Genomic DNA, 24,070 nt, shown 5'->3' with positions numbered 1-24,070 from the left:
CGATTGTTCAGTCTAAATACTGCATGAGTTGTACTCAAAGTCAGTTGAAGATCGAGTTGCACTTGTTTCATATGAAGAAAACGATGTTCTATTATAGGGGTTTTTTGAAGAAGTTGAATAAACAGAAACAATAAAGGAAATTTTTAACTATAAACGTTTGTATAGTCAATAAAATTTTAATAAATGTAGAACAAAATTATTTCTCCTGTATTTTTCTCGTTTTATGCGTCATTAAAATTCGTATTCTCTTTCCAACTCGTTCTACTAGACGCCTCTGGCATAACGAGACAAATGGCGTCACAGTCTATTTTTTGTGTCAACAGCGGCGCGTTATTTTCCTCTCTCGATATCATTGCATTTTTGTAAGAACTAAAATAAAATATTTTTTAAAACGTTTTCATCTCTCGCATTTACACTTTCTTGTTTTTAAAACACGTTTTTAGTACGCCGTTCACGGGCTCCGCTACACATACACATCTATACATCGTTGGTTTAGAGAAAAAAACTCACTAAGTGCACTTTGATTAATTTCTGAAAATGGCGAAAGAAAAATTGTAAAACAAAATCGTTATTAAAAAAAAAATTTGGGCGATTTTTTGCTGTAATATATTTTTTTTCTGACGTGCAAGTTTTCTTTTAAGCTTGAATTATTGTAATTTTTGAATTAATCATCCCAGCTTTTTGTAACTAAATGTGCTAACACCTCCAAATCGACTTAAAATGCACTTAGTGGATTTTTCCTCTAATTCGACGATATGATAGTACGGTTGTGTAGATTTTATTTTTGATAACGTGAATGTTCGAGTTTTATTCACCTACAACAACAAAATACGAATCTTCATAAAAATATGAAGATACAATAAAGAGCCAATACCGACCTTTAAAATTTATTTTCAAAAAACATATGTAGCCATGCAATAAATAATCCTGTTTCTTTTCTCTTGTCAATTCAATGATAAATTTTCTGTGCCAGCTAAACAGAAATCACTTTTTATTAGACATCAGGAATGATTTTGAAAAGGGCTAGAACTTTTGTACTTCTTTCTGGAAGATCAGAATAAATAGACAATATTGTGCGTACTGCTGGAGATTTATTGTACCAAATGAATTCTTCCCCAGGTTTTATTGGTTCACTCAGTGGTTATCTTTCTCCGTTTAGCTCTTTCTGGGAAAGCTATTGGGGGATGAATACAAGGAAAGTAATCAAGGTTTCTAATGTTATTTACAGATTTCTGAGAAAAATACATCACTTGCTGGTTTAAGGAAAAGAAAGATTGAAAAATTTATTTCCTATTAATGAGGTTTTTTTGACTGTTACTACTGTATCTCATTTAATAGTAGGAGTAATAAAAGCAAAATGTGTGTGTGTGTAAGTTTAGTTTTTTAATTGAAAAATTGCCTTATAATTGATAAAAAAAATATTCCTCTTTAATCACTGCAAAAAAGCACAATATTAATCATAGTTCGAAAGAAATAAATGTCTTGTATCGTAGCATAAATAACTGGCGCAGATAAAGTTATAAAAACAAATTATTTTTCTATGAGGCCATTTTTAAATTTTTTAATAATCCTTCAAAAGCTAATGTGCTTATTTATGCAATTTCAGTTGTAAAATTAAATAATCCTTACTTATAAACGCAAAAGTGAGTTTTTTTTATGCTTACACGCGTTAACTACTAAACTACTCAGTGTTAAATTTTGCATACACGTTGTCAGGGGTACAAAATGATATAGGGTTACTTGCATCCTGAAAAATGTCGTTTCCGAAGGATATAGGGTCTAAATTGACTTTTAAACAAATATAGGCATTTATAGGTAAGTGAAAAAAATTTCCAGAAGTTCACCAGCGTGATATAGTTAGTAGGGAAAAGAAGCTGAATAATGTCATCTTTTGCCACTTCTTGCTAAGTGTGAAGAAACAGTCTTACAAACGTTCAAGCGTTGAGGCTTTGTTGCTATAATCAGTGGCATTTAAAATGTCACTTTAATAAAAAGTGTTCGTTACAATATTTATTTGTTTAGTGTGCAGTCTATTATTCGATTAATAATTATGCAGCTAACAAACGATTCTCAAGTAGGAGAATGTAGGCAAAGTGAAATGGTGAAATACTTATTATGCTTTTAGCGCCGCCTATCTGGAAATATTTTAACGATCTAGTAACACATGTAGTACATTAAAGTCAAGAAAAAGTAACCTCTGAAGATCAAAGCTTATGATAATAAGCAATTTTTAAAATTTGAAACGCATATTGTAACATTTTGTTATAGAAGTTTTTGGGGTAAGTTTGATTCCTTTTTAGAACAGTCCGTTTTTGAAGCCCAATACAAAAGTTTTGAAACAAAAAAAAAATCTAAACTTACTCACTTATTTTACCTTGAACATTATTAATAAACAAAAGTTCATCATTATTTTCTAGAATCAAGCTTTAAATGATCTTAACAATTATGTTTTTATATAACGGTAAGCATAATTTAATGCTCAAAAATGCGAGTTAAATTATAATAACTTGAAAACTCATTACAGTGTCTTATGGAAACTACCCAAACGCATTTTTTAGATTACCGACTGAGAAGATTTATATAAGTCTTGAAACAAAATGTAAATAAATAAATAAATAAATAAATCGACAAAAACTTTAACTGGAGACGGAACAACTCAACTCATCTGTTTTGATTTTCTATGTGATAGGGAACAACAAGACTTGCAATGCGCATTTCATCATGTGGAAGGTAAATGACTGGTTAGAGGCGCCTTGTTTTGTGTTGTCAATATCAAGTTTATCAAGTTTGTCAATATCAAGCCCACAAGTAGTCAATTACAAGTAAACGCTTTATTTATGGGTACATATGTCCATAAGTATTTTTTTATCATTGTGACTTTAAATTACTACTTACAATTTTATGACAAAACATAAGCGAAATTTTGTAATCGATTAATAAAAAATGCTACAGTAGAATAGTTATATTTATTTTATTTTAATTTTTGTTGTTCAGAGGAACCTTTCAAAAATGATTTATATATTATCTAATTTTGTTTCATTTTAGCGTTACTCGAATTGGTAAGACAAGATACTTTAAATTCGGTTATAGTGTAAGGAAAATAAATGTTTGAATACTGTTGATTTTTTTTTTTTTTGAGTGCATTTCCTGAAAATTATTTAATTCAACTAAATTTTAACAATCATTACTAGTTTTTAGTATGCCCCTAACATATTAATTATATATGTGCGTGCGTGTGCGTATAAGTACCATACCAAACTGCGAAATAAGTTTTCTTGTTGTTACCGCTCACCTCGTATGCATAATGTGTCATCACGCTATAATCCGTGGTAGAATGTGTGGAGGATTTGTCTTACCTTTAATTTTAACTAATTGTAAAATACTCCAAATTACTGGATTAAAAAGAAAAACTACTGTTTATATTAATAAACTCGAATAAACTGAAAATTAGTACAGTTCAAAACATACAGATAAAATACAACTTAACCAAAAAACTAAGATATTAAATGTCTTTTGCTGTCAATTTCAAAATCAAACAAAGAATTCGGAGTAGAGAAACAGAAAATCTTGGCGTTCGAAAACATCTGAGTACATGACGACATTTCCTAGACAAATGCCATAAATCTGCAAGAGCGATTTAAATCTTTAAGCCATAAATTTTCATAGAAACTACTCAAAGGAAATGAGATTCCCATGGAGATATTTTTGGGCTAGCATAATCATGTATTTTGAAAAATAGGACATTTCCCTTTGCTTTTAAATTATTGTGGTTAATCTTAGCTCTTATATACATAACCGTAAGTGCACTAAAGAAGGCCACCCAAAGGTTCTTTGCTTTTATCTTGCTGGTTTGAATTCAATTGACGCCAGCTTTTGACAAAATTTATTAAAAATAGGGAATTTTTAAAACTTCTACGCATTTGTAGAACTGGAAGGACTAACATTAAACATCTCAACATTTTATTGGAAATTTATTGCCACAAATGGCGCCTTTTACGAACTACCCATCATCTAAACTAAAATAATACTTTTGTTTTTACTTATTTGCAAAAAATATTTAAAAAAAAAATTTTGGTCTAAACTTCGACGTAATTGCGGCAGAACAGGAAATGGTCCAGAAAATTTCAAATTTTTTATGGGCCCTTTGCTCTAATAATGGCACCTTTTCTTCACTAACCATCATCAAAATTAGAAAAAAGATTTTTTTCGGGCCACCCTAGTGTACATATGTGCAGCATATTCAGCAGAGGACCATATCCTCCAGCCTCCACTTTCTACTCCGGTGTCCGGATAAATATACCGGAGTGCTAATAAGGCAAAATATGACCTTATTAGGCTACAATCTACTTTTCTTGCTCATCAGATCACAGGAAAAAAGTAACGGTACGCAACGATGTTTTTCTCTTTGAATTCGTTTGTTACATAAATTAGGCTTCAAGAAAAACTAAAGAAAACTTGCAACCTTCAAACAAAATGGTAATCAAAACGGTAAAAACACAAATTCAATGTTACATATAAGTGACACTAGTTTTGCATTTACTGGAATTTACATTTTTGTAGGACAAAAGCACATTTTATTGGCTTTCAAATCAGGCTTATGAATGAAATTTAAAAAAAAAATGTATATGTATTAGAAGTAATCATTTATCAACTGTAGCATCTTATTTGAACATAATTAACAACTTAGAACTTATTGGCTAAATACACTCTAAAACTATTACATAAACTCTTTTATTTATTGACTTCTGTTTAAATAATTGAAACATTAAGGTTTAGTACTTTTATTGAGATCAAATAAAACTTTGAAGTTCTAATACATTAAAATTTTTCTCACAGTTCGGAAGGTGCATAAATTGCGAGATTTATTAATTTACTGTTCAAAACAGGTTTATACAGCGAGTAAACACAATCTTTATTCAGTTTTGTCATCATCACAGACTGCCACTAGTTTTCTCTGAAACGAGATAACAGATATCGTAGGTCAAGTGGGACAAGTCATTTGAATATGATTTTGAATATCTCCGAACCTTTTTTCTTCAGAAACGATATTTATTTATTTTTTATCCTATGAATATCGGTGTCAGGTATTTAAAATCGGTAATTTTTCTAAAGAAGGGTATTATTTCGTCTTTTAAAACGTATAACGATTTTCGTGAATCTAACAAGCCATCTAAAAGTAGTACATTAATAGAATATGTTTACATATTTAAAGTATGTTTCTATGAATGACGGTTGAACTGTTGAAAGCGAAAGTGGTGTAAACCAGTTAAATATCTATTTTGAGTAATTAATTGGTGTTGTACCCACTTTTACATAAACTACCTCTGTTCCATTTTACAATTTTACGATTGCTGTAAAGACTTATACCACTTTTGGATTATGTAAACTTAGGTTGAAACTGATTTTTAATAGTATAAATAATAATTCAAAAACATTACTGACACAATTTTTTCGTCTAACCAATGAATTTTGGGTAACAATTTTATTGAATTTATAACCCAAAATTGATGTTAAACTCGTTAGTTAAAAAACTATTTTTTAAAGTTAAAAATAATAAGAATAAATGAATAAATATTTAATAATAACCAATAAAATTTCAATTTTACTATGGAACATAATTATAAATATTTCCCCCTTTATCTAACACTTACATTATTCTGCACAAGCATTAATATTACGAAGAGAAATTGGGAATTGTTCACATCTGCCCCTAGATGTTGTATTCATAAGTATTATATGAACTCCTTTGGAATTAATTTGTTCAAAATAAAAAAAAATCAGAATTAATTTAATTAGCTTTACCAGCACGGCTGTGCTCGCGCTGTAAGGTAAAAAAATATTTACCTGTATATATTTTCTTTTCCATTCCGAAATCGAAATTAAGGTTCAGTTTCATTAATTAAAAAAGTGCACGCATAATTTTGCCTTAGCTCCAAGAGTATTCTATGAAGTAGTAAAATTCCTGCTGTAATGACGTCAACTGCCCGTCAAAACTGCCCGTCAGAAAAAAAAAGTTTAAGCATTATTAATAGTTTAAAATCATTCAAAACCTTCGTAGCATAGCGTTTAAAGTTAAATGATAAGCTAAAGATAAATAAAAAGATTGCTTGTAACTATTCAATCCAAAGGAAATTTCAAAAAAAGGAACGAAATAAAAAATATCTTAAGTTCAGACTTATTGTTTAAAAATATTAACAAATATTACAAAAAAAAGAAGAAAAAACAAAACTATACTTATGCATGCCAAAAGAAAAAAAAAACGCCCATAATATTCAATGCGAGTGAAAGAATTACGTTGGTCACTCAGTGAAGGATCAGAATCGAGTGAAAATACTCGAACCCAAATACCCAAATAAAGAATTTTAATTAAAATACTTCGTACAATTAAAACAAAATGAAAATCCGTGCTTCCTCTGAAGGAAAAAGAATTGAATTGAAATGTCATATAGTTAAAATGAATGAAAGTCAACCCCTTCCTCCAAGAAGACCTTTTTTCATTAGCTGAAGACCGCAGTTATACTTCTACCAAAAATAATCACGGCATTTATTTAACTGTTTCACTTATGAAAAAAAAAAGCATATTCACGGAAATTCCAATTACGGTAAAGGGCGATTCCGCAAAAAGAACAGCTTTTACGAAGATATAGTTTTTTTTTCACTAATTTTATTGTCATGATTATGTAAACTATAGTCTGCGTCGTCACCCAGCGCTGCACGGTTTGCGACAAAAATAAAAGCGAGGTGAAGTGATTTATGCTCAACCCGCAAGCGTGAATAAAGAAATAAAATTTAGGGTAAAACTTCTCTTTACATGATTGAAAACAGTTCCTAAAAATTACCATTGCTCTAAGGACTTTAATCTCTAAAAACTGCCCGTCGAATAAGAACAATAGTCCCTTAAAGAAATGGGACAGTTCCAAAACAAAATTCATCAAAAAACTTGATCACGATCAAAATGTGATGCGTATGCTACCTTAATTGTTACACCGTCTCTTGACGGAGAAATATACTGAAAACAACTCATGTGTGCGGAAAACATCACATGTAATTTTGACACAATTTCTCTTTAAATTTTTCAGACCATCAAATTTTTACCTTCAATGAAATCCAATTCTTGTGATGCAAAATAAACTTTAAATCACAGAGTGTCAAATCAACATTGCAGGAAATCTGCGGAACCAAATTCCTCGTATATGACATAAGAAATGCCTTAAGACCTGTACCTCTAAAGTACAGCTTTGGAGAAAAACATGATGAAATTGTAAACGTCATTTCCAGTGCAAAGAAAAAAAATGCATCCAACTAATCCACGGTACTTCAAACAAATAAAAACAAGACAAAATACGGAAATGATAGTGGAAATATGCAAAGTGAGTAGATAAATAGTTCAATACACATAAAAATAAAGTTTTTAAAAACCAAAAAGTGTAAACCTTATGGTTAAAACAAAATTAAATCTAAGGATAAAATTTGAAAATCAAATGCGTAGAAAACCATGTTTTTAAGCGCAATTAAAATAATTCACTTCAATTTTCATAAATATTAATTTTTATCTGAATGTAGTTTTTTAAATATGCTTTTTTAACAAATAACAGTTGCTCTAGTTATGCTTGTTTACCACATGAACCTACTAAAAATGCTTCTTTACTACATTTCACTTTGTTTAAATATTCTTGTTTACAAATAGATCATTCATACCATTTAAATTTTTACTTTCGTTTTCGCAATAAACTTATAAAAAATTTCAAAAATTTGGCTGTTTTTTTTTTTTTTTTTGATTCTCGGAAAATTAAAAAACAGTCTAATAACTAGCTGATTTTTAATTTTCACGAATAACAGTTTAAGTGCTAAATTAAGAAAACATATTTTACTTATTATTACAAATATTTAAACGAAATCCAACCCAAACAATTCCAGTGTTAAGCTCCACAAACTTTTGTAAAATTAAACTGTAATGTTTTTTATTTTAAGTTAAAAACAGTTCTGTTAAAAGCTGCGAAAATTGACACATTAGATTTTCTTTTCTTTCCACTTCACATTTAGTTTTTTCGATTCAGAGTGTTGTGTAACGTTTACTTTCTTTGAAAAGGGTTTAGTATTTTTTTAAGTGACAGCTCTTACACTTTCAAACCAAAACTTCAAAAAAATCTGGATATGTTTCTCATTCTATTTTGTGCATATAAAACTGAAACTTATTTACGGGTTCATAACTCTAAAAGGAATGCTACTCATGCAACAAAAGACGCTTGACGCTTAGTGCTCATAATTTTTTTTCTCGTTTAGTTTTAAGAACGTAGTGTAAAACCCTGAGAGTAGTTTTTTAGCGTTCAAAATGTTACGTATCATATTCAATGAAATTCAATTCTTGAATCTTGCAAATCAGGAAAAAAAGGTTCAGAAATTAAAACTAGTTGTAAATACAAAGATACGTGCAAACTTAATATTTCAAGTAGTATGAACGATCCTCAAATCTCTTTTGAACACTGCAAATAAATAAATAAATAAATAAACTCCCGTTTGTTTCACTTGTCAACCCTTTCGTATCACCTGTGATAGCTCAACACTGCCTTCTGCAGGTGACAATTAAGGCAGTGAGAAGCAAAGGGATGCAGGTGCCAAATTAAAATTTTGGAGATAACCAGTACAAATGGTAGGGGTGAACCTCTCCTCAGTCTTTTTGGCAAGAGATAGTACTAGTAGTTCTGAAAGGTGCTACTGTATAGCATGATTTAGAATAAAAAATCAATGAAAGCCTGCCTAGGCAGTTATTTTTAAACGCGTTTTACTCAAAACTTGAAAATCTCCACTTACATCCTTTTGCTTCTCACTGCCTCAATTGATGATGTTACGGGCGCCAGGACATCCTCAGGACTGGATGTCGGGTCCCTTATCTCCGAAAACTTAAGGTTTAAAGGGGTGAGATTAGGTGGAATAGCTTTCTCTGTCTATCCTATATCTAAAGATACCAGTACTGTTGACCTGGAAGACGTTGTCAGTCAAAGAGGGGATAGGTTACAGACACACAGAGAGAGAGACGCGCACAAAAATTAATACGTAGTATAAATTAAAAAAAAAAAGTTTCGGGAAATGTGAATCTTTTTGTTGTTGCTTCACCATTACGTTTTACAACCACGCATTAACATGTTTTATAAAATCTGCGCAACTTAACATAGTATCTAGAGTCTTCAAGTTATATTTCAACATCAGGTCAAGTTTTTGACACTAGATTCTGCATTGTATTTTTGTTGTTATTATCTTGTCCATTAGAATAGTGCGGTGGAATCAAACTGATCCAAAAGCATCCAAAACAGCCTCGGCCACATCTATAACTTCCGTGGAATAGAGGAGTTGATGTGGCCGAGCAGGATGGATTCTGGAGAGCTTGGCCAAAATGTCAGAGAAGTCAAATATATAGTTGGGAGTGAGTTCAATGTCTGTGCAGTGAAGACAGATCCAAATAGCTTTGATGGCCATCAGAATATATCCTTATTCCCTTGAAGTGTTTGGTCATCAGCCTAATCATTGTATTTTTAAAGAAGTTTTGTTTAACACTTCCAAGAACAAGTCTGGAATTAACTTGGTTCATTTTAAACTTTCGATGTATTGAGAATAGTTTATCATTCAAATATCCATAACGAACAGTGCTCTTTAAGGTCTAAATCCCTAACAGTATTCTCATAGTGACAAAATCTAAGTACTTAGTCTACATAGACAATATATTGAGAAATTAACTACAAGCATATTGTACCGATGAGTAATTTTTCAAGTGAAAACAGCTTTGCAATCTTGGAAGACATTAATGCTTTCTAATGGATAACATATACAATGTACGAGCAGCTTAGGAAAATGCACTACAAATATAGTTATAAAACTCAAATTTATGTGGTTGAATTTGAAACAAATATTTGTAATATTTAAAACTATATTTTTTTTACTTTTCAAAGCAATATAAATTATCTGTAATGAAAAAGTTGTACAAATTTGCTTTTAAAACGATTTGTCATCTTCTACACATGCTTAAGAAACTATTTAGTAATGAAAATGGAAGTTAATTATTTGTTTTTTTTTTTCTTTTCCTCAATACATTTACATTATTTCACTTATATAAATGATGGTTTTCCTTAAAAACACATGTTTTGTCAGAGTCTAAAAATGGAAGATACTTTAAATGTGTGTAAATGAAAATGTCTTCAAAATTTTTTTTTCAAATGTCGAAACTGCTTATTTCATTGTAAACATTGAAAATTGGTGTTATATGCCAATAAAATCCCTTTTTAAGTAACGCAATTTCATGAAAATGTTTCTAGTCATTAATAAAGAGAGGTATCGGACTGTAGTCTGAAACCCGTTAGTCGCATTCAGTGAAAACGAATCTCTCCCAAACCTTAGCTATACAAGCAGCATTGTACAATGTTACAATTAGTAAAATTTGAGTAATTTTCAGCTTTTAAATGCTTTATCATGAGAAAAGTCAACAATTCAAAATTATCTGTTTATCTTACAAAGAAAAATATTAAAATGACAGAAACATTAAACAGACATTTAATTAGTACTTCATCCATACGCCACTATTATAAACATTAATCTGTTTACACATAAATCTGCCTCATTTTCTCATGACGTTTCGGATAAATAAAACTTCACATGGCAAGCTGTACTAAAATATTTTTTAAAATTCTACTCAACATTTCAAAACAAAATTTTGTCAAAGCGTGCCAGCTAAAATATTTACTCCTTCAAATAATGGATTGATAATTTCAACTAAAAGTTAAATATTTGAAAGCAGTGATTTCTCTTGTGAAAACAGCGCTTTCTCCTAAAATTAGGCATGACTATTGACCTAAACTTATAGATATAAAGCTATAACTTTTCCACTCCTTGGTAATAAATGTTTACTTTCATAACGAAATATAAATGCTCCGTGCTCCGGTTTCCAGCAGATTTATCTCTTTATTAGAGGAAAAAGGGCTTTTCTCAACTTCCATAATATGCCTGAGTTTGTGACTTTATCTATACATTCTAATTCTCTTTGTCTGCAACAAAGCAGCTGTTACCATAGATTTTCACACAGATGTTGCCAACTAGGACATCTTTTTATTATTTGTGATGGAAGATAGGAGCTAGTTCCGCTTTATTTTCGTTTCTTGTCTAGAAATGTATATCAAATGAGATTTCTGCCTAAAATATTTTGTACGAGATGCAAAATTCCTTAACGTTTTTCAAAGCTTGTGATTTAATTTTTGTTTTTACCATATTTATCGTGAAGTTTTTAATTAACTATGCACCAAAATAATCTGCAATTAACGTTTACCTTAGCTTCGGTGGAGTACATTTTTTTATGTGTTGATCAAATTAACATTTGCAAGAATAAGTTATAAGATAAATTCCTTGCATCTAATATCACTTCAATGTCAACAAATGTGTTGTTTTATATAAATAGCAAAAGACTATGAGTAACAAGTATAAACTAACGTGAAAAAATATTCAATATAATTAATAGCCCGCTTAATGGAATACCCAATTTTCCCCCAAAAATTATTCTAATACCCGAGATATTCCATTATCCGAGATCAAAATAATAAATTACATTGGTTTGGTACTACGAAAATGTATTGCATTAAGCGGGATATTCTTTTAACCGATATTCTAATAAGCGGGCTCGACTGTAGTGCTTTTGCTTTGAATCTACGAATAGTTTAAGTAATTGGATACTGTCTAGTACTGAATTTCAATTTCTAAAATTACCAGACAGTAAGTTTGTTGTTGAACATTTTTGTCAGAGAGATCCGATGCCAACTATTTTTAAATAAAACTTTTATCTGGAGAAAATTATTTCAGAAATAATATTTGCCGATAAAGTATACTACTGGCCATTAATTTCGTTATACCGAGAAGTCTCGTACACATATTAAAAGTAAAGTTTTTTGTTTGAACAGCATAACATGTAATACAGATGAACTCAACTAATTAGCATTTTAAAACTTGATTCAAAGCAGAGGATCTCGAAGCAAGATGACGATGCGGGGCAAAATGAACAATACCGTGTTTAAATTTTTAGTCAGTTGATTATAGCTCTGTTCATGGGTTGGTAAGAAAACAAGTGCAAGAGAACCGACTGAAAAAAAAAAGTTAGTAGAAAAGTTCACTTACGAAAATCAAATGTTCATTGTTTGAAGAACCAACTAAACTAGTTTTTGTTCATGGTATAGTAAGGTATCACGAGTTCAACGTAAGTCATTTAGTTTCATTATTTTTTTAATGTTTAAAATAGCTTATTTATACCGTATAATGAATATCTGATTGAAGGTGAATCCAATTAATTAAAATGACAGTCCTTAAATCTATGCCTCATGATTCAATATGACAATATAGTCATATATTATCGATAAAAATATATTGCCATGATAAGACAATTTCCAGTGCACATCGATTGTTGCAAGCATTAGACTTTGTGTGCTTCAGACCACTATAAAAACATTTTTCCAGTCTTACCCTCGCCAATGCTTTTGTACCACATCGAAGTAAACTACTTAAAGAAAAACATATTTCTCATTTCCGTAGCAATGCATACTGCTGTGTTTTTTATTAGATGTTATGGAAATATTGTAATTGTGTATGCTAAAAGTTCTATTATTACAGATATTGAGATATTATTAAGATATTTGTTTCATACTACCTCAAGCAAAATCGACTTGTACGTGATGAAATTTTAAAATCATTTTTTAGCACATAAAAACTTTGCTAATTATCATTAATTTCAATAATTTAAGTTAACAAAGTATTAGTTAACATTGTTTTACGCGAAAAGTAAAAAAAAAAAAATTTTGCGATCGTCATCTTGCCCCGCGTTTCAATAAGTAGTTATGCTTACTGACATCATGTTGGCAGACATGAAAGTTTTTAAACTGAAACAAAATGTTCCTTTTCCAATGTATACTTATTTCTGCTAAATTTTAATAAACCCTAGTTTCGCAGTAAAAAATCAAATTTTTATTTATGCGTATAAAGTAATCCAGTGTTCATCAGTAACACAAAAAGGTAATTTATTGCATTCTGATGCATTGTATATTACTGCTTACTAAAAAATATTATTCGTTTTTTTTTTTTTTTTTTCAAAAATGTTCTTCATTTTGTGAATTGGTCGTTAAAAGTTAAAAAACGTGATGCGACAGATACTGAGATCATTTTTGGACTCAAAATTAAACCAAAAATAAAAAGACCAAAGACAACCAAATTCCTTACCTGTACATGACTTTCGTCGTACGTTATTGACCATTCGATGGTCACTTTTAAAGTAGGCATTCCTCACAAAACTAAACGTGACAGACTAATACCCAGATCATTTTTGGACTCAAAAGTTGATTAAAAAAAATAAAAAAAAAACTCTCCTCAGCGTTATTTCTAAAAATCCCCTCCATGAAAGCATATTATTTTCTGACATATTTCCTGAATGTCTAAAGACTCTTTAATTTAAAATCCTTACCTTTACATGACTTTCGTCGTACGTTATTGGCTATTCGATAGTCATTTTAAGTAGACATTTATTACAAATGTAACTCGATCGTAGAAATGTAACTCGATTTGCACAACTTAATTAATTACATGAATTGAATCTCGAGAATGGCGAGTGCGAAGGTTGTTATACCCTTCACCTTCATTTTATGTAAAGAACAAGAAGGACAAATTAAGAGTAATTGATCACGCATACTAAAGAAAACTTAAAATGTTAAGACACAGTTCACTTGAAAGCGATCGGAACACTGAAATAATACTATAAAAAGAATGAGAAACCAGTCGCGGCAGTCTATAAGTCAATAAATTAGATTTCGACACCAGCGTAATGCCCGCAGCTTAATGCCCAAGAGATAGGAAGATTTATCTGAGGATCAACCTGTTCAAGATTTTTGTTAACTAAATTTCATATATATTACTGGTTCAATTATTAATGGTGCGATGTAATATGCCAATTTAATTTCTTCGTGCATTTGTTTTAGTGCAGTATGCTTTATTTATAAACCGAAGAGATAACTGTGAAACATTAATTTCTTAAAAGTGAACATCCCCAGAGGGTAATGATATAATATTCGCTGTGTACACGCAACACATTCAGCCTCATACTTTTTAGTAACACGAAACAATAAAACAACGCTTTTTTTTTTTGCCGAAATGTTATTAAAATAATAATTGCTTAGTAAAACATGTACGTAACTCCACAATAAAGTTATACGATTGAATTATTTACGGTGAATAACATAGTAAGTAAGATGTAAACCACATTTTAACATTTTAACTCACTTTAAACGTAATTTATTCTTTTCACATTTTTCTGATTATATTAATCGTGAATGGCTAGACTTTCAGGTTTTGACAGCAAATCTAGGGCACTAAGAAATTAACACAAGCAACTCTAGAAAAACACATTTTTCTTCCCTTCCAATCATCCCCCCCCCCCTCCGCAACCACTACATAAAATTTATTGTAAATCCTTAACGTGATTCCACATGGCTCGTTTAAATAATTAACAAATTCGACTTCTTAATTTCTGAAATATAAGTAGTGCTAAAGTACTTAAAGTTTAACATTTCAATTAGCTTCAAACAAAGCAAATAAAAGTCGCAGGATTGGAAATTCGGTTGTAGATTTTTGGCTCATCTTTTGCAAGCAACCGCCCACTTTTTTGAACTTGAGAACGCAGAATGCATATCTATACAAGTATTACAAACATAGTACCAATTCTGTAATTTACTTTTTCCATTTAGAGATCATAGAAAGAATGAATCAATCACTAAAGAATTCCATATTCGTTGTTTGCTGTTCAATTTTTTATGCATTATAACAAGCTTGTTTCAAATGCTGCGTAATGACAACGTTTTACCATCTTTCTTATTACTTAATCTCTTCAAATTTCATGTCTCATTTAATCTTCCTTTGACAGAATGTGTTGTCTAATGTGGACACAAAATCAATCGGATGCACCACGACTAACTGTGAATAAGTAACTCAGAAAAAAATAAGTGAGTGAGATTTAGTGTTACTTTTAAACTGTCAACATAAAAGAATCTTAACATAAAAGAATTATTTCTCTGCATTTCAGCCAAGTGTTTTTTTAACTCTTCAAATGAAAGCTAATGGAAAGAAAAAAAGTTACTTCTGTAGCTCATTTTGATTCCGTGAAAGATATCTTAACCTTTAAGAACACGGACGGTTTGATGTAACATAAGAACACGCGTGGTGTAAATGATATTTTAGTCTTTGAGACAACTCGTTGGCATCTGTTGAACAATTATTGCATCTCTCACATTTGTATTTTGTTATTGTCATATGCTGCTTGCATACAAAATCGGAACATTCATTTGTGGTTTCTATAAAAAATAATCGAAAAAAACAAGAGAAGAGGGCAACTTTAAACACAAGTACGTCACTGAACAGACCTTGGAAAAACGGCAAATAATGGCCAGGTGTTGGTCAAGTGACTATTCTGAAATTCACAGCTGCTTTCTCGCTGAGCGGCGTACTCAGTACGCCGATAGTGTAGTATATTGTGTAGTGTATTCCAACAGAGCTGTAGTGGTTAGATGCTGGTCTCTTACGCTCAAAGGCGCGGGTTCGAACCTGCCTCCAATAGGTGGATTTTCAAGGTGCAGAATATTGACAGCGTCCATGTCGTATGGTTATGCGGCAGGTGAAAGATCCCTCGAGTACTCGTTTGGGCTTGAGTGTTTTTTGGCAAAATCAAATTCTTAGTGCAGTTTCGCATCGAAGAGAACCCTGGTGTCTTCTTCTAGTGAGAAAAATGGGCATCAAAACTCTCGTGGTAAAAGCCTCCGTCGGTAGTGATGCCACGTAAAGGAGTTGTTGTTACATGGGGAAATCGCATTAGGTCTGCAAAAGGTTGTGCCTCTAACGCAGACACATTAGAACGATCAATATTGTTGAACCAGAAGAATATCAATCCATTGTCTGCAACTGATTTTCTGCACTTTTCAATGCAAAAGCACTAGCAAAGAGATACGTGAAATGTCAACTATCTTAAGAATACGACAAAAACAGCATAAGTCTAAAAAATTTAAAAAAAATTATCAGAACTTGTCATATTTAATAAAATATGTATGCATAAAATAACGTTTGCCACATTTCCTTACTAACCAAGCAGCAAAATATTAATCAATTTTGTTAAAACTATTTCCCGAAATAAAAATGAGAGATCCTAAAACGTATTTAATGTTCCATATTTAAAAAATTTAACTATACCTGGAAATTTTCTTTAGAGGGATAAAAAATAATTTTAGGAAAGCTCATTAATCTTAAAATAAACAATTCATTAAAAGTGTTCCTGCAAATTTTTTCTCTCGTGTTATTAATGCCCTCTCAGTTTTAATTAAATACTTAAACAGGTAGAAAAGAGAAAGATAAGAGCATAATTTTGATTTTATTTTATTTAAAAACCCTTACTGTTTGTTTATCTTTTCAGTTTGCTTTACTAAATAGAAGAGCAAAGTAAACTTAAAACTTAAGAGCATGTTAAATTGATCTGTCAAGTTTTAAATTTTATTTTTTTTAGTGGTTTCAGGAAAAATATTGCATTGAAAAAACATTGAGGTGGAAAAACGTCTTCACTGTTTTGAAAAAAAAAAAATGCATTTGATAATGGACTAGAATTTCTGACCAAAAACTCATTTAGTTTAACATTTTTTTTTCATAAACGATCGTGATTTGCAACGATTGTCACAGACATTTTATTGTACAGGACACTTTTTTCAGTCTTTTCGTCAAAACAATGTAAACGTAGAATTTTCTTTTAGTTTATAAATCATTTTAAGAAAAGTTCTTAAACTAAAAATTTGGTATTTTTCCAAGGGGTTTTGAATATTGGTGAGTTGTTTCATTCTTATGTGTGTTTTGTGCTAAATTGCTTTATGTATTCGTTTGGTAATATGGGGTGAAGTGAATAGGTAATATGTCCTACCGTTTTCAAAATGAAAAGATTAGAAATTTGTGAGAAAACTACAGTACATAAAGAAAGATTAATGTTTTATTTTTGATAATCCTTACATTAAATATTATTTTTTATTGTTTGCTGTAAATGTGTACCTTCAAAAGAAAAAAAAAGAGTGGAAACTTATCACGTTAAATATACATGCGGCAAAGTGAAAAGTAAAGCCTTTTTTTTTCTTTTTTGATAAAATAGTTTCTGCTTGGTTATCAAAAATGCTTTTCATCAAATGAATGTAAAATAAAGGAATGAATGAATAAATAATAAAACAATATATAAGCTAATAAATTAAGAAATAGGTTATTTAGGAAATTAATTAAAGAAAATTTACTTATGAAAAAACGAATACTAAAGCGATTTAATAAGTGAAGGAAAAAGTTTAAAAAAAAACTACTCACTTTACCATGCGTGCACTCGACAGATTGCATAAAAAAAAATTAAACACATCTAATTAGTACTGTATTGGAAATAGATAGGTTTCAATCGAATTTGAAACAAAAACTTGCATTATAACAAAAACTGTTGTTGATAAATCAGAAAATACTACAATATGGGTTGCAAACTCTGAAAACGACTTGTATAAATTTATTGACCAAAATCAAATCTTTGTTCAAGAACGTAGTTAAAGTGTTGTTAGATGGCTCTGCAAACTGGGAAAAAATATTTTATTATTTTATTTATGGGTCATTCTTCAAAAAGTAACTTTTCTGTCACACGTTATTTACAGTAAAATCTTTAAGGAACAATTCATTTAGCAATGATTTTTAATTTCATCAAAAGTATATACGCCCTATTTAAACCTGCCATTTTTATTTTGGTATATTTTTGGTTTACAACATGTGAATTTTCACCTCCGTGGCATATCACACACCTTGTGTGACCGTTTATGTTGCTTAACAACTTGTTTAATTAAAAGTATGTACTTATTTATTTATTATTCCTTTCACAAGTGTCTCAAATGCTAACTGTTTAAGTATATTTAATTTTTTAATAATGTATTTTAGTTCGTTTTAGAGGGAGAAGGAGTCATGTCACACAAAAAATTACCACATCCGTTACCTAAATACAAAATGCCATTCCTCATTAACACGTGGCAGTAATTGTAATATATTGCTTTTATATCGTATCAATATTTGTAATGTTTAGTTTAAACTTCTTGATTGGCAACGCCAGCACTAAATCAGTTAAGTTTCCGTGCTTGAAAATAAAGGTTTGTTCTTTTTTAATCTAGTGTTTGTCACTGTTCTATTCATTCTGTTCATCTCTTACGCATTATTGCATTAATTTTCTACAAGTTATTATAATGGCGACGAGGTGAGTGAAAGTGAACTCTAAAAGTTGGTTAAAAACTCACCGTATTTAAGATGAGCAAGTTAGGCTTCATCGGAACTTTACACGAGTTCGAAGCGGAACATGACGACATAAATTTGTACGTGGAGCAGTTGGAACATTTTTTTCTTGCAAACGACGTAGTCGAAGACAAGAAAGTATCTGTTTTATTTCGGTAATAGTTTTAAAGATTTACAAAGTTCTTCGAAATTTGCTGCTACCAAAATCTCCAGGAGATTGTAAGTACGACGAATTAACGAGTATCTTGAAACAGCTTTTCAAACCGTCTCCAATCCTCATTGCTGAGCGTTTCAGATTCTATAGAAGAAATCAACTGATCGGTGAATCCGTTTTGGACGAAGCGTTAAGGGATAGATTCGTATGTGGATTGTGTAATGAAAATATACAAAAGCGACTTCTCGCGAAAAAAAATTTAAAGCTATCAGATGCGGTGGAAACAGCTGTTGCAATTGAAATTGCTGAAAGCGATGCCGCTAATATGAAAACATTTACACCAGCTGTGAATAAAGTTCGTAAGACTGAACACGTTAACGCAAATAAAAACCCTCAACCACGTATGAACTCTGCTGCAAATACTAATGGCAAGAAAAACTTGAAATGTTATCGTTGTGGTGCTACACATGATTTTGCTGAGCGCAAGTACAAAAATGCCAAATGTCACAGTTGTGGCAAAATAGGACATATTTCACCAGTGTGTAGAAGTAGAGGTTCTTCAGCTAAAAAGGTTGAAGTAGTGGAAAGTGAATCTGAGCTTTCGCTCTATGCTGTGAAATCAGTAAATCAAGTTTCGGGAAATAAGAAATATATAATTCCGGTCACTATTAATGGCAAAAATTTAGACATGGAACTAGATACAACCGCTGCCGTTTCTATTACATCAGAAGTATGGGTAAGGAACAGTTTACCAAATTCTAAAATTTTGACATCATCTACTAGACTGAAAGATTACCATGGAAAAGAAATTCCAGTAGTGGGAGAAATTCTCGTGGAAGTTATGTGCGATAATGAGTGCAAAATGTTACCGCTAGTTATTTGAATGGTGATGGTGCATCTCTTTTTGGAAAGAACTGGTTGTCGATTTTAAAATTAAATTGGAGTGAAATATTTTCAGTATCCTTTAAAAGTGAAAGTTGTGTTGAAGCTCTTAAGGGAAAATACAAAGATATTTTTCAAGTGAGTGACAAACCCATCAAGCATTTTAAAGCTGTGTTTAAAATGAAGGATGACTTTCAGCCAATTTTTTGCAAGGCTAGACCGGTTCCGTATGCAGTAAAAAAGGCTGTTTCTGATGAAATCAGGCTTCTGGAGCAAAGAGGTATTTGGAAGTTTGTTGAGCATTCAAGATGGGCTACGCCGCTCGTTGTTGTGCCAAAGAAGAATGGAACAGTCAGGTTGTGTGGCGACTTCAAAGTCAGTGTCAATAAAATGTTGGATGCGAATCAGTACCCTTTACCGACCCAACAAGATTTATTTGCAACACTTCGGGGAGGTAAGTTTTTTACTAAGTTAGATTTGACTCATGCATATTAACAAATTGAATTAGATGACGAATCTCAAGAACTTTTGACACTTAATACTCATCTTGGGTTAGTTAGACCTACTAGATTACAGTATGGTATTACTTCCGCTTCTGCAATGTTTCAATCTATTATTGAACAAATTTTGCAAGGTTTTCCTTCAGTTATTTGCTTTCAGGATGATATTTTAATTTCATCAACTACAAAAGTAGAACATTTTCGTTTATTAGAGCAAGTTTTACAACACTTTTTAAAATACAATGTGCATCTTAATGGTGATAAATGTGTTTTTATGCAAACTAAGGTTGAGTTTCTAGGACATATAACAGATGAATTTGGAATTCATCCAACTGAAGAAAAGGTGTCTGCAATAAAAAATATCAAAACACCACAAAATGTCACAGAACTCAAATCGTTTTTAGGACTTTTAAATTATTATGCTAAATTTATTAAAAATTCATCTACATTGTTATCACCTCTATATGAATTACTTAACAAGGATGTCCCATGGATCTGGTCCAAGCAGTGCCAGGAAACATTTCTAAAATGTAAATCTTTGTTAACTTCTAAAACTGTCTTAGCTCACTATGACGAAAGATTGCCTTTACAACTGTCTTGTGATGCTTCCCCTAGGGGCAGTTTTATCGCATATAGTGGAAGGGGAGGAACGTCCTGTTGCTTATGCATCTAGAACGTTGACTAAAGCTGAAAGTAATTACTCACAAACAGAAAAAGAACCTCTAGCTATAGTGTACGGTTGCAAGAAATTCCATCAGTACCTGTTCGGACGGACATTTGTCCTGGTCACGGATCATCAACCTTTGTTGACTATTTTTGCTTCCGATAAATCCATTCCTGCTATGTCTGCTGCACGATTGTAAAGGTGGGTTCTCTTATTATCTTCATTTAAGTATACAATTAAGTACAAAAAGGGAATTTTAAACCAGAATGCTGATGCTTTGTCTAGATTACCTGATAAAAATGTTGAAACAGATATGTATCTTTCTGATATTTTTCGGGTATCTTATGTTGACGAATTGCCTCTGATGTCGGATGACATTGCTCGTGCTAAGCGAGTAGAAAAAGTTCTTGGTGTAATACTGAAGTATGTTCAGAGTGGATTTCCAGAAAGTACTGATAATCCTGAGTTAAAGCCTTTCTTCAATAGGAGAGATGAACTGTCGTGTGACAAGAACTGTTTGTTGTGGGGCATGCGTGTTGTTATTCCAAGTGTATACCGGAGCAGAGTATTGGATTTGCTGAATGGTACGCACCAGGATACAACAAAGATGAAAGCTATTGCTCGTAGCCATGTTTGGTGGCCAAATTTGGATAAAGACATAGAAGGTATCTCATCTCAATGTCTGGCTTGTCAAAAATTTAGCTAGAGACCCTCCGGCATCTCCGCTTCAACCATGGCGCTGTCCAAAAGCACCATGGCATCGTGTCTATATTTATTTTGCTCAAAAGTATCAAAGTAATTGCCTAATCGTGGTTGACAGTTTCTTCAAATGGATCGAAGTAATTAAAATGTCGTCTACGGTATCGTCAAGTACTAGAGCAGCTCTACAGCAATTGTTTTCAAGGTATGGGTTTCCTTTAGAAATTGTTTCGGACAATGGTCTTCAATTTATTTCTCATGAATTTTCGCAGTTTTTAAAATCTGTTGGTGTTGTGCATACTCTGATTCCTGCTTATCATCCAAAATCTAATGGATTAGCCGAAAGATATGTGCAAACGTTTAAATATGGTCTAGATAAAATGTCAGCTGATAGGAATGATAACTCATCTATTGGTAACAAAATTCAGCGATTTTTGTTAATGTATCGTTCGACTCCTCACAGTATGACTGGAAAGTCACCAGCTGAACTTTTTCTAGGTGGTCATATAAGAACAACATTACATTTACTCCATCCCTGCGCTTCTTCGCATGTTGAAAAGAAACAAGCCGAGCAGAAATTTTATCACGACCGTTCCCATTCTAGAAATTATAGTTTTTCACCTAATCAAATTGTGTGGATACGATCTCATAGAAGTAAACAAAAGTGGACTCAAGGCACATTATTTAAGCCAGAAGGTTTTAACACATGGGTAGTCAACATTGATGGTAAAAAAATTTTTAGCGCATAATGAGCAAATCCGTCCGTCTTCTATTATTGATACCGATTCAAGTATAGTTGAAGATGATATACATAAAGAACTGTCTGATTGTGATGAAATAAAACCTTCAAATGACATTATTCAGGACAGTTAACCGATTAATATTTCTAATGATACACCATGTTTGGATAATAATTCATCCTTTTCTGATAATTTGTCAAGTTCTAATAATAATGTACCGAATTGTAGTATTAGTTCTCCTATTTTTGAAAATAATGTAAATCCCGAATGCATTGTACAAGATAATGTTACTAATATACCAAATGAAAATGTTGATGCTAAAATTCCTGTTATTAGATACCCATTGAGAAATAGTAAGAAACCCGATAGACTTGGCTTTTAGTTGTTTAATTGTATTATAGTCTTTATACATTTTTTGAAGGGGGTACTGTAATATATCGATTTTATATCGTATCAATATTTGTAATGTTTAGTTTAAACTTCTTGATTGGCAACGCCAGCACTAAATCAGTTTAGTTTCCGTGCTTGAAAATAATTTTTAATCTTGTGTTGTCACTGTTCTATTCATTTTGTTCATCTCTTACGCAGTATTGCATTAATTTTCTACAAGTTATTATAGTAATGACATCAAATTTTATTTTCCATCATACAAGGGAGCCCCCTTGTATATTTTCAGCCATAGTTGAAGTTGATTTTTGTCGAAAAACAAGAAGATAGATTTTGCTTTAAAAACTTAGTGTGGTTATTCCAACTTCTCACATCCGTGAATTTGAATTTCAAGCATGTAAATCGATGTAAAAAAAGAAGTGAACATGTTTTCGTATGCTTAACATGTGCGGATTGTAGCAACGAAGAAAAAAAATAAATGAAAAATGTATCTATTAGGCCGATATTAATTTGAAAATACTTTAAGCCGTACTTTAATTAAGAGCGCTTAATATTATATTCCCACTAATCATTAAAATAGCTGATTGTTTGCCCAATTAACAAAATTACTACTTTGATATTAAATTGGCTTCGATTTCTAATTTTTTTTTTCCGTGAACAAGTCATCTTTTTTTATTTATGAGTAAAATAATTGGAACTTAGCTGGGCCATTGTTTCTAGTTACTTCTAGTAGGTAACACTTTCATATAAGAATGAAAAAGAAAGAAAACAAAAGTTTTCGAAATAACTAAAAATATTTGCGTTTAAAAGTTACGTTTTCTGGAGAATGACCCTTAACAGATTTTTTCACTCTCTACCGCATTCCCCTACTTTACTTATATTTCCGAAATTTGCAGACATGAAACTAGCCGTGAAAGATTTTTCAAAGTGAACTTTGAAACATAAAATACCCTGTACGTTAGGATGGTCCAAAAAAGGCCCTTTTAAAAAACAAATTCTGATTTTTACTTGTCCTATTCTCCTTTTTGGTTCCATTTCTCATAACATAAATTTTTAAAGCAAGCTCAACATACTCAAAGTTCGGTACTTTTTGATTACACGCAAAAAATGCAAAATAAAAGAAAACTCAGCTTAGAAAAGCAGGACTGTTTTGTTTCATTTTTATCTCTAGTGTTTTGTAAGTACAAAAAAAATGCAACTATACTTAAATTGCTATGGATGTGATTACCTTCCAAACTATTGTTTGCTATTGGTATAAACGCAGCAATGTTTTCCGACAACCTGCAACAATTAAATGAAATGTACCTTTCATGTTTATTATTTTCTCATTTAATTCTTTCATAACGAATTCTCTCTTAAGCATGTTTATTAACAAATGGCTTCCTTTAATATTTTTTAGTGTTTTGTGATAATCCTCCCAAAACTAGCAAATTTGTTTAATCTCCCAAATTTCGCATGATAAAACGTATCAGTTAAACTCATTCCTTCAGATAATGAAGCTGATTATGTAGTTAGGAGGTCCTCAAATCTCATAAATTTTTTGAGCATAATGTCAGGATACTTTACAGCAACATTTTTTCATTCACTTCTTTAACAGCTTTAGTCAATTGCGAATTAATCAAGTGTGGCACTTGATTATCAAAAAGATTCTTTGTACATTTATATTAGGCAACCATGCAAACTTCATATGCTTTGAGATACC

At 31.3% G+C, this 24,070-nt stretch overlaps 1 protein-coding gene across 1 annotated transcript; it reads left to right on the top strand.

The window, feature by feature from the left end:
• Nucleotides 1–21,390: 21,390 nt before the first annotated feature.
• On the top strand, nt 21,391–21,990 carry LOC129231032 (uncharacterized protein K02A2.6-like). Its single transcript, XM_054865278.1, has one exon. The coding sequence runs from the start codon at nt 21,391–21,393 to the stop codon at nt 21,988–21,990; it is 600 nt and encodes a 199-aa protein (XP_054721253.1).
• Nucleotides 21,991–24,070: the final 2,080 nt, after the last annotated feature.

The sequence above is a fragment of the Uloborus diversus genome, chromosome 10 (genome assembly GCF_026930045.1).
Source record: "Uloborus diversus isolate 005 chromosome 10, Udiv.v.3.1, whole genome shotgun sequence".
In the NCBI taxonomy this organism is placed as follows: domain Eukaryota; kingdom Metazoa; phylum Arthropoda; class Arachnida; order Araneae; family Uloboridae; genus Uloborus; species Uloborus diversus.
The sequence above is the reverse complement of the archived record's forward strand: the minus strand, read 5'-3'. Positions and strand labels throughout refer to the sequence as shown.